Raw genomic sequence first — 12,423 nt, forward strand, 5'->3', positions numbered from 1 at the left:
TCCTTATGGGCGTGTTGTCGGGTTAACAGTCTGGGGAATTGAAAGACAGGTTAAGCAAGCACTCACGCATACTGCGTCGCCGCGCGCTTGTCCTAGTAACCTCCTTTTCGTTCCTGTTTCCACTCGTCTGGCTGTTCTTCAGTGGGCTCACTCTGCCAAGTTAGCTGGTCATCCCGGTGTTCGAGGCACTCTTGCGTCTATTCGCCAGCGCTTTTGGTGGCCGACTCAGGAGCGTGACACGCGCCGTTTCGTGGCTGCTTGTTCGGACTGCGCGCAGACTAAGTCGGGTAACTCTCCTCCTGCCGGTCGTCTCAGACCGCTCCCCATTCCTTCTCGACCATGGTCTCACATTGCCTTAGACTTCATTACCGGTCTGCCTTTGTCTGCGGGGAAGACTGTGATTCTGACGGTTGTCGATAGGTTCTCTAAGGCGGCACATTTCATTCCCCTCGCTAAACTTCCTTCCGCTAAGGAGACGGCACAAATCATTATTGAGAATGTATTCAGAATTCATGGCCTCCCGTTAGACGCCGTTTCAGACAGAGGCCCGCAATTCACGTCACAGTTTTGGAGGGAGTTCTGTCGTTTGATTGGTGCGTCCGTCAGTCTCTCTTCCGGGTTTCATCCCCAGTCTAACGGTCAAGCAGAGAGGGCCAATCAGACGATTGGTCGCATACTACGCAGCCTTTCTTTCAGAAACCCTGCGTCTTGGGCAGAACAGCTCCCCTGGGCAGAATACGCTCACAATTCGCTTCCTTCGTCTGCTACCGGGTTATCTCCGTTTCAGAGTAGTCTGGGTTACCAGCCTCCTCTGTTCTCATCCCAGCTTGCCGAGTCCAGCGTTCCCTCCGCTCAAGCGTTTGTCCAACGTTGTGAGCGCACCTGGAGGAGGGTGAGGTCTGCACTTTGCCGTTACAGGGCACAGACGGTGAGAGCCGCCAATAAACGCAGGATTAAGAGTCCAAGGTATTGTTGCGGCCAGAGAGTGTGGCTTTCCACTCGCAACCTTCCTCTTACGACAGCTTCTCGTAAGTTGACTCCGCGGTTCATTGGTCCGTTCCGTGTCTCCCAGGTCGTCAATCCTGTCGCTGTGCGACTGCTTCTTCCGCGACATCTTCGTCGCGTCCATCCTGTCTTCCATGTCTCCTGTGTTAAGCCCTTTCTTCGCACCCCGTTCGTCTTCCCTCCCCCCTCCCGTCCTTGTCGAGAGCGCACCTATTTACAAGGTACATAAGATCATGGACATGCGTTCTCGGGGACGGGGTCACCAATACCTAGTGGATTGGGAGGGTTACGGTCCTGAGGAGAGGAGTTGGGTTCCGTCTCGGGACGTGCTGGACCGTTCACTCATCGATGATTTCCTCCGTTGCCGCCAGGATTCCTCCTCGAGTGCGCCAGGAGGCGCTCGGTGAGTGGGGGTACTGTCATGTTTGTCATTTATTATCATGTCTTGTCCCTGTGCTCCCCATGCTATTCGTTTCCCTCTGCTGGTCTTATTTGGTTCTTTCCCTCCTTCTATCCCTCTCTCTCCCCCTCCCTCTCTCACTCTCTCGCTCTCTCTTCTCTCTATCGTTCCGTTCCTGCTCCCAGCTGTTCCTATTCCCCTAATCATCATTTAGTCTTCCCACACCTGTTCCCGATCCTTTCCCCTGATTAGAGTCCCTATTTATTCCTTTGTGTTCCGTTCCTGTCCCGTCGGTTCCTTGTATTGTATTCACCATGCTGTGATTGCGTTTCGCCCTGTCCTGTCGTGTTTTTGCTGTGATTGTGTATCGCCCTGTCCTGTCGTGTTTTTTGCCTTCATCAGATGCTGCGTGTGAGCAGGTGTCTCTGTCGACTACGGCCTGCGCCTACCCGAAGCGACCTGCAGTCTGTGGCCGCTTCTCCAGTTATTTCCCCTCTACAGTCTAGAGGATTTCTGTTATTCCCTGTTTGGACTTTAATAAACTCTGTTTCTGTTAAGTCGCTTTTGGGTCCTCTTTCACCTGCATGACAGATTCACCTGGTCATGTCTTGGAAAGAGCAGGTGTTCCTAATGTTTGTACTCTCAGTGTGTATCTTTCTGACACACTCTAAATTGTTATTGCCTTTTTTTAACACTTCCTTCCTGATTAATAATGATTATACATGGTCTCTATAAATGGTCTCAGTAGATCGATAATGGCATTATTGAAGCAACATCTCAAGACATCAGTCAGGAAGTTAAAGCTTGGTCGCATATGGGTCTTCCAAATGGACAATGACCCCAAGCATACTTCCAAAGTTGTGGCAAAATGGCTTAAGGATAACAAAGTCAAATTATTGGAGTGGGCATCACAAAGCCCTGACCTCAATCTTATAGAAGATTTAAGGGCAGAACTGAAAAAGCGTGTGCGAGAAATGAGGCCTACAAACTTGACTCAGTTACACCAGCTCTGGCAGGAGGAATGGGCCAAAATTCACCCAACTTATTGAGGGAGGCATGTGGAAGGCCACCCAAAACATTTGACCCAAGTTAAACAATTTAAAGGCAATCCTACCAAATACTAATTGAGTGTATGTACATTTCTGACCCACTGGGAATGTGATGAAAAAAATAAATGCTGAAATAAATAATTCTCTCTACTATTATTCTGATATTTCACATTCTTAAAATAAAGTAGTGATCCTAACTGAACTAAGACAATACATTTTTACTAGGATTACATTTCAGCAATTGTGAAAAACTGAGTTTAATTGTATTTGACTAAGGTGTATGTAAACTTCCGACTTCAACTGTATGTGGTTGGCTTTTAAAACTCACTGTTTTGAGGGCTATCATTTCAACTCTGTGATGATGCATTTCTCTCTCCTATACAGGATCCCATAGGCTGCTAGTGGGGAAAGAGCAAGTGTGCATCCCAAATGGCTCTCCATTCCCTTGTATTGTGCATTAACTGTCCCTGGTCAAAATAAATACACTTTTTAGGGAGTAGGGTGCCTTTTGGAACGCTGTTTGTCCTCTAAATACTGACTTTCATGCATTACATTGGGCCTTGGGGTTTATCAAATCAAATGTTATTGGTCACATACACATATTTAGCAGATATTATTGCGGGTGTAATAAGCTAAATGCTTGTGTTCCTAGCTCCAACGGTGCAGTAATATCTAACAAATCACAACAATACACACAAATCTAAAAAGAAAATAATGGAATAAAGAAATATATAAATATTAGGACGAGCAATGTCGGAGTGGCATTGACTAAAATACAGTAGAATAGAACACAGTATATACAGTACCAGTCAAAGGTTTGGACACACCTACTGATTCAAGGGTTTTTCTTTAATTTTATAATTTTCTACATTGTAGAATAATAGTGAAGACATCAAAACTGTGAAATAACCCATATGGAATCATGTAGTAACCAATAAAGTGTTAAACAAATCAAAAAATATTTTAGATTTTGGATTCTTTAAAGTAGCCACCCTTTGCCTTGATGACAGCTTTGCACACTCTTGGCATTCTCTCAACCAGCTGGCATGCATTTCAATTAACAGGTGTGCCTTGTTAAAAGTTAATTTGTGGAATTTCTTTAATTCTTAAGGTAGGGGTGGTATACAGAAGATAGCCCTATTTGGTAAAACCCTTGAAGGTCAGTCAATACGGAAAATGTGCAGTCACAAAAACCATCAAGCTCTACGATGAAACTGGCTCTCATGAGGACCACCACAGGAAAGGAAGGCCCAGAGTTACCTCTGCTCCAGAGGATAAGTTCATTAGAGTTACCAGCCTCTGAAATTGCAGTAACAAGTAACAAACACATCTCAACAACAATTATTCAGAAGAGACTGTGTGAATCAGGCCTTCATGGTCAATTGAGGCAAAGAAACCACTATTAAAGGACAGCAATAAGATGAAGAGACTTGCTTGGGCCAAGAAACACGAGCAATGGACATTAGATTGGTGGAAATCTTCCTTTAGTCTGATGATTCTAAATTTGAGATTTCTGTTCCAACCACATTGTCTTTGTGAGACGCAGAGTAGGTGAACGAATGATCTCTGCATGTGTGGTTCCCACCGTGAAGCATGGGGGAGGAAGTGTGATGTGTGGGGGTGCTTTGCTGGTGACACTGTCAGTGATTTACTTAGAATTAAAGGCACACTTAACCAGCATGGCTACCACAGCATTCTGCAGTGATACACCATCCCATCTGGTTTGGGCTTATTATTATCATTTGTTTTTCAACAGGACAATGACCCAATACACCTCTTGGATGTGTAATGGCTATTTGACCAAGAAGGAGAGTGATGGAGTGTGGCATCAGATGACCTGGCCTCCACAATCACCCGACCTCAACCCAATTGAGATGGTTTGGGACGAGTTGGACCATAGAGTGAGCACCCAAAAAGTGCTCAGCATATGTGGAAACTCCTTAAAGACTGTTGGAAAAGCATTTCAGGTGAAGCTGGTTGAGAGAATGTCAAGAGTGGGCTAAGCTGTCATCAAGGCAAAGGGTGGCTACTTTGAAGAATCTAAAATATTAACACTTAAAAAATAAAGAAAAAGAAAAACCCTTGACTTGTACTGGATGGACTCTCTCTCGTCAAAGCACTGCACTATATAGGGGATACGGTTCCATTTGGGAATCACACAGTCTCGGTGTGCACGGTGCAGGCTCTGGGAGATGTAACACTCTCTCTGTCTGTGCTGTGTGAAGGAGCTATGCACTTCCTTGGTGATCTGACTCATCCCAGTCCGAGTCAGACAGCAGGCAATAAGAAAGACCTCATCACCCCTTCCTGGATGCGGACACACCTCCATCCCCAAACTGACTCAACACTGCGACAGCTTTTGGGCCAGTTGTTCACTTTTCACTTACATACTGCGTAGTTGGTTCAACAGGCCACGAACATGGAATATGTACGTTACACTCTTCTCACATACAGTACATGCATGCTATAATACACATACTAGCTCTCTCTCCATCTCTCACGCAGGCACACAGGCACGCAAACACTCACAAGCATGCATGCACAGAATAGCAAAATAGTTGTCATAACAGCAAAATGTTGCATCTGAAGTAATATTGATTTCTTTAGGCTCCCACCAAGTCCAGCTGGAAAAGCTTAGACCCCAGACATTGTATTGGTTCGTGAACAAATTCTGATAGAGTCATGCACTGCAGAGAATGGAAAGAAGAGCAGATTGAGAAATGGGAGCACGCAGGTGTTCCCCTGAGGAGAGAGAGCAGTGGAAAGATTAGACGTGACAGACAACTCTTACTTAAACCTCCCCCACATCTCTTTAAGTTCAACTGCAATTGAAGAACTGACTAATATGTTGGTAACCCAAATTCTTCCAAAAACAGGCAATTTAGCATTTTGAACAATTTTCTCTGTCTTGTGTACGTGTGTTTTAGTTAGTACTGTTAAACTGTGCCAACATCAAATCTCATGATCATAACCCTCTCTAATGTTTTTTGTCTTGTGCCTTCCTCTATGTCCTATTTATATACCCATCCATATAACCTTTACACTTTCATACTGACACAGTTCCTCAATCATATTCATGTAGGCTCGGACCACAAGGGTATATCAGATGCGGTTCTCTCTTACTCTATAGGGATAAAACTGGTGGGTGGGCAATGGGCATCTGTTGTTTTAATTCCTAATAGCAGTACAAAAATAGAGCAGTGCCTGATCACACGTTCACACTGTGCCGGATAGGTGACAAATCACAGGAGACAAGCAGCCAGGGCTACGTGTTCGGTGATATCCACTTCGCCATTTGGAACGCAGCCTATGCGTCATTCCCAGAGTCTAACTCTGAGCGTCAAGGACTCAAGGAGCATTGGATATCAGATCTGGATGACTGAGCACAGTAAACTGGAGCCAGCATGGCAGGATTACCCCTGTCTCCTGGCAGACAGACAGGCTCCATGGAGCAGTTTTCGGAATACTTGGCTGGACCACTGAGCTATCCGCATCCTGACAACCATGGCCTTCCACAGTGTGTAGCCTATGTGGAGGTGAAAGGTACAGCAGGATGACGGTGATAACTTCAGCGGCATGCAGTGCAACGTCTGATACTATTATGAGGAGTAAGTCAGACAACAGACTCAACCATAGGCAATCATTTGAATGCTAAGGATTTGTTGAATGATTTGTAATCACTCGTGGCCGTTTACATTGGTTCCGGGTTGACGAGATTAAATTATTTGTGACATTCTTGGAAATTCTGTAGGCTACTGGGGAGCGCATTTATTAAACGGTGAGGTGCATTGATAAACATAATTACAAGGAATCGATATATCCTAGTAAGAATACAACATGCCTGCTTGGGTTTTTATATACGTTTGTATGAAAATCGCTTTTCCTATGGAGTTACCAACCGGCGAGTGAAGCTGCTCCAGTCAATCTATGCCCTCATTAGGAAGAAGCAAAATGGCCTAGAAAACGGTCCGTGAGACTGAGGTGGCAGACGCACACACGCAAGCACACACGCACACACACACAGAGAGCAAAACAAATGCAGCTCACAGTGGGACTCCTGGCTGAACATCTCAGCAGACAGATAAGATGATAAAGCCAGGGTTTCAGGCTATGGAATAAAATACCAGGGTGCTATGTAACAGAAATACATTAATCACTGGGGGGGAAATACCTCCAAACATTAACCATATCTAAATAAACAACATAAGGCTTGGGCTCTGTAATTAGCAGAAAACACCATCTGCCTTGTAAAGGTTGGATCTCCTGCATGGTCTCGAGTAACTTGTGAGAAAAATGTGCCTAACTTTGGGGGGGGGGGGGGGGGGGATCCAAGAATATGTAAATTAGTCATGATTCTTAGTTTGCTTGTACAGTTAAGATCATCTACTGAATTTGTCTAGAATTGTAAAAATGTGCAAACCATTGACCAGTTATTATAGGCCTGTACTATAGACCTAATACTCATATTGAATGTGTCCCAAATGGCACCCTATTCCCTATAATGCAATACTTAAAGTATAGGGCTCTGGTCAAAGTGGTGCACTATAAAGGGAATGGGGTTGAGTATAGCATAAAGACAGTATTTTTGATGGGAGGTAAATATGAGCGAGAGCAGCACCAGGAACTCATACTCGGACAATTCAAATAAGAGGGCTTACAACCTAAGATAGCAAAACATATTTTTAGCTAGAAGAACCAACGATTGAATGCATTCATGGGAGGAAAAAAAACCTTGTGTCCTGTCCTGTGTGAACATGATCAGCCCTGTTGCTACAGCAACGGTGAGTAGCCTACTGAATTTGACCAATGACTGCTGCTCTTGAGCACCACAAAGCATTAAGTGCCATATTGCAAATATGATCAATGATGATGATGATACTTAATTAAAAGGAAAAATTTGTATCAGATGCAACAACCACACAAGAATTAATGATGGCAATGACAATAATATAAAGCCACAAAGTATAGTATACCAAAATTTAAATATTGCATATGAATGTATATTCAATTGTGTCCAAAAGATAAATATAATGTTGAAAGTGCCATACTGTATCATGAATAAATCAACCTTCCAATAGTGAATAGGTGATGGTCCAACCTCGAGAAAGTATAGGAAAGATTTTCCATTGGCTTACCTGTATGTAGATAGGCTTTCTCAGCCAGACCCATGAAAACAGACTTCTTGCCATGGCAAATAATGAACATCTCACACCACTAACCTGCCGGAGGAAAAAGAAAACCCCATAAGAAGCGAAAAAATATATACATATTATCGTATATTCTGCACAATTATTCTGCCTTCTGGTGTAGCAATAATTAACCACAGTGCTTAACAAATCATAGTCCGTTTTACCAAATCATGTATCATCCCCGTCAAATAAACTACGTCTTGGGAAGTGTGCCTCTGATGCTGCAAAACAGCATCCACGTGAACGCTATCAGCGCGCTGCAGTTGTCTTGGTACACGGTTAGACAGAGTGGGAGGGGATTGTATGGGAAAAGGGCTCATTGATAATGGTGCATACAATTGCAGTACTGTCACAAATTTTAGCAAAAGGCTGTTGTTCGGTAGACTACTACATATACCTGAAATTCAGCAATTAAATAGTGAGTCGTGGAGAACACAGACAAAAGTGTTAAAAAAGTTAAAGTAACACGCGCGTTCTGTTACTTTACGTCAAACAACCAGAACACAGAACCCTGCATCCCTTTCATGTTGTAAACAACACAACCACCAAGAAGTGTGAAGTGAGTGGCAGGTGAGCTTGGTCATCGACTCTTCACACGGATGTTATTTAGACTTGATTATGTCAAACTCCACAATGTCCATTGACCAAACAGGTAAGAGCAGTACATACATCTATGAAGTAGCCAAACTAATCAACTGCCCCCTAGCAAATAATCTAAATGTACAGGATAAAAGTGTTTCTCAGCCAGTCAATCATGAATCCGCTGGTGTCATTTTTATGGATATATGCAAAGAAGTGTCAGTTGTAACAAGGCAAAACGAAACAAAGTGCAGATCGTTTGCAGTCTTTCCAGCTACAGTTTGAAGCGACTGTGTTAGCGGTGTTTTTGGCTAGCTCCTCTGAACAACAGTGTCCTGACGAGTGAGCACACATTCTATGCCTCATTGTTGTGGATGCATTCAAATAAGTGTCTCTGTAAAACAACTTAAACAATTTTAAATGCAGCTGATATTTTGGCTGCACTTTTTGACGTGACTGTAAATTAGACATAGTTGGCTAGCTAGCGAGCAATAAGAATGTTGCCAGCCAGTATGAAAATGGAACATGTAGAACGAACGACTGGGTCGCATCCATAGATGGAGAACAAAAAAAAACTGAACAACTGGGTCACTTCTCTAGCAACCGAACCAATAGAACGAAGGACCAGCCGGCTTGGTAGCAACCCTAGATTTATGTCGGGTTAATATCTTGTGGAAGGACTTTTTCCATATTTTGTTACTTTACAGCCTTATTCTAAAATGGATTAAATTGTTTTCCACTGATAAATCTACACACAATACCCCATAATGACAAAGCAAAAACAGGTTTTAAGAAAATGTATACATAAAATAAAGAACTATTACATTTGCATAACTATTCAGACCCTTTGCACAGTACTTTGTTGAAGCACCTTTGGCAGTGATTGCAGCCTCGACTCTTTTTGGGTAGGATGCTACAAGCTTGGCACACCTGTATGGGGAGTTTCTCCCATTCTCTGCAGATTCTGTGTTCTTGGGGACCTTCAATTCAGCAGACATTTTTTGGTACCCTTCCCCAGATCTGTGCCTCGACACAATCCAGTCTCATAGCAAAGGATCAGAAGGTATTTCAGTTTATAATTTTTTGGTGCAACGTTTTCTAAAAACCTGAACAAATTATCTGTCGGGATGTATAAAATTGAACCAAAACTACCTGTTACCATCACAGCTGTCATGGTATGACTTTAGTCATATAAAAACTGTGGATGTTAACTTGGTTAATGATCAGCTGATAGCACACCCTCTTTTCCCAATGGCAAGCATGTCCTTAGGAGGAACTGTAACTAGCTTGCTTACAATTTGTGTTGTGTGGAGAAGACGCGCTTAGGCACCTTTCTCCATGAAAGCGCACTGACTGCTGCCAATTCTTGCACACTCATTGTTTCATTGTGTAAATCATTAATAATTCCCCGCAATACAGTGTCCAAAACATTAAGAACACCTTCCTATTATTGAGTTGCACCCTTTCACTTTTGCCCTCAGATCAGCCTCTTTCCGTCAGGGCTTGGACTCAACAAGGTGTCGAAAGCGTTCCACGGGAATGCTGACCCATGTTGATTATTCTGGGTGATGGACCATTGTTGATGCACATGGGAAACTGTTGAGCGTGAAAAACCCAGCAATGTTGTACTGGGGACAATAAAAGGCTACTCTAAAATGTACAATTACCACAGATATCTAAAGTTTCAAGGGAGTGTGCAATTGGCATACTGACTGCAGGAATGTCTACCAGAGCTGTTGCCAGATTTACATTTACATTTAAGTCATTTAGCAGACGCTCTTATCCAGAGCGACTTACAAATTGGTGCATTCACCTTATGACATCCAGTGGAACAGCCACTTTACAATAGTGCATCTAAATATTTTAAGGGGGGGGTGAGAAGGATTACTTTATCCTATCCTAGGTATTCCTTAAAGAGGTGGGGTTTCAGGTGTCTCCGGAAGGTGGTGATTGACTCCGCTGTCCTGGCGTCGTGAGGGAGTTTGTTCCACCATTGGGGAGCCAGAGCAGCGAACAGTTTTGACTGGGCTGAGCGGGAACTGTACTTCCTCAGTGGTAGGGAAGCGAGCAGGCCAGAGGTGGATGAACGCAGTGCCCTTATTTGGGTGTAGGGCCTGATCAGAGCCTGGAGGTACTGAGGTGCCGTTCCCCTCACAGCTCCGTAGGCAAGCACCATGGTCTTGTAGCGGATGCGAGCTTCAACTGGAAGCCAGTGGAGAGAGCGGAGGAGTGGGGTGACGTGAGAGAACTTGGGAAGGTTGAACACTAGACGGGCTGCGGCGTTCTGGATGAGTTGTAGGGGTTTAATGGCACAGGCAGGGAGCCCAGCCAACAGCGAGTTGCAGTAATCCAGACGGGAGATGACAAGTGCCTGGATTAGGACCTGCGCCGCTTCCTGTGTGAGGCAGGGTTGTACTCTGCGGATGTTGTAGAGCATGAACCTACAGGAACGGGCCACCGCCTTGATGTTAGTTGAGAACGACAGGGTGTTGTCCAGGATCATGCCAAGGTTCTTAGCGCTCTGGGAGGAGGACACAATGGAGTTGTCAACCGTGATGGCGAGATCATGGAACGGGCAGTCCTTCCCCGGGAGGAAGAGCAGCTCCGTCTTGCCGAAGTTCAGCTTGAGGTGGTGATCCGTCATCCACACTGATATGTCTGCCAGACATGCAGAGATGCGATTCGCCACCTGGTCATCAGAAGGGGGAAAGGAGAAGATTAGTTGTGTGTCGTCTGCATAGCAATGATAGGAGAGACCATGTGAGGTTATGACAGAGCCAAGTGACTTGGTGTATAACGAGAATAGGAGAGGGCCTAGAACAGAGCCCTGGGGGACACCAGTGGTGAGAGCGCGTGGTGAGGAGACAGATTCTCGCCACGCCACCTGGTAGGAGCGACCTGTCAGGTAGGACGTAATCCAAGCGTGGGCCGCGCCTGAGATGCCCAACTCGGAGAGGGTGGAGAGGAGGATCTGATGGTTCACAGTATCGAAGGCAGCCGATAGGTCTAGAAGGATGAGAGCAGAGGAGAGAGAGTTAGCTTTAGCGGTGCGGAGCGCCTCCGTGATACAGAGAAGAGCAGTCTCAGTTGAATGACTAGTCTTGAAACCTGACTGATTTGGATCAAGAAGGTCATTCTGAGAGAGATAGCGGGAGAGCTGACCAAGGACGGCACGTTCAAGAGTTTTGGAGAGAAAAGAAAGAAGGGATACTGGTCTGTAGTTGTTGACATCGGAGGGATCGAGTGTAGGTTTTTTCAGAAGGGGTGCAACTCTCGCTCTCTTGAAGACGGAAGGGACGTAGCCAGCGGTCAGGGATAAGTTGATGAGCGAGGTGAGGTAAGGGAGAAGGTCTCCGGAAATGGTCTGTAGAAGAGAGGAGGGGATAGGGTCGAGCGGGCAGGTTGTTGGGCGGCCGGCCGTCACAAGACGCGAGATTTCATCTGGAGAGAGAGGGGAGAAAGAGGTCAGAGCACAGGGTAGGGCAGTGTGAGCAGAACCAGCGGTGTCGTTTGACTTAGCAAACGAGGATCGGATGTCGTCGACCTTCTTTTCAAAATGGTTGACGAAGTCATCTGCAGAGAGGGAGGAGGAGGGGGGGAGGAGGATTCAGGAGGGAGGAGAAGGTGGCAAAGAGCTTCCTAGGGTTAGAGGCAGATGCTTGGAATTTAGAGTGGTAGAAAGTGGCTTTAGCAGCAGAGACAGAGGAGGAAAATGTAGAGAGGAGGGAGTGAAAGGATGCCAGGTCCGCAGGGAGGCGAGTTTTCCTCCATTTCCGCTCGGCTGCCCGGAGCCCTGTTCTGTGAGCTCGCAATGAGTCGTCAAGCCACGGAGCGGGAGGGGAGGACTGAGCCGGCCTGGAAGATAGGGGACATAGAGAGTCAAAGGATGCAGAAAGGGAGGAGAGGAGGGTTGAGGAGGCAGAATCAGGAGATAGGTAGCCAGATAATTGTTAATTTCTCTACCACAAGCCAATGTCGGTTTAGAGAATTTGGCAGTACGTCCCAACTGCTCACACAGCCCTAGACAACATGTTACCACGCTAGCCAGGACCTCCACATCCGGCTTCTTCACCTGCGGGGTAGTCTGAGACCAGCCACACAGACAGCTGATGAAACGGTGCAAACCCACAATCAAAGAATTTCTGCACAAACTGTCAGAAACCGTCTCATGGAAGGTCATCTGCATGCTCGTTGTTCTCAC

The 12,423-nt window shown here is 45.4% G+C and overlaps 1 protein-coding gene across 2 annotated transcripts in view; it reads right to left on the reverse strand.

Moving 5' to 3' along the window:
- The window catches only part of LOC124037119 (divergent protein kinase domain 1A-like), a 36,118-nt gene extending 28,184 nt beyond the window's left edge, over positions 1-7,934 (reverse strand). Inside the window, exons 1-2 of one of the 2 annotated variants that reach the window (XM_046351772.1) lie at positions 7,808-7,934; positions 7,590-7,673 (exon numbers count right to left, since the gene is read on the reverse strand). In XM_046351772.1, the coding sequence (XP_046207728.1) occupies positions 7,590-7,673; positions 7,808-7,822 (99 nt within the window). In that variant the 5' untranslated portion in view covers positions 7,823-7,934. The remainder of the gene's footprint in view (positions 1-7,589; positions 7,674-7,807) is intronic. The other variant, XM_046351773.1, reaches the window with a different exon arrangement.
- Positions 7,935-12,423: the final 4,489 nt, after the last annotated feature.

The sequence above is a fragment of the Oncorhynchus gorbuscha genome, linkage group LG06 (assembly GCF_021184085.1).
Source record: "Oncorhynchus gorbuscha isolate QuinsamMale2020 ecotype Even-year linkage group LG06, OgorEven_v1.0, whole genome shotgun sequence".
NCBI classification, from domain to species: Eukaryota; Metazoa; Chordata; class Actinopteri; order Salmoniformes; family Salmonidae; genus Oncorhynchus; species Oncorhynchus gorbuscha.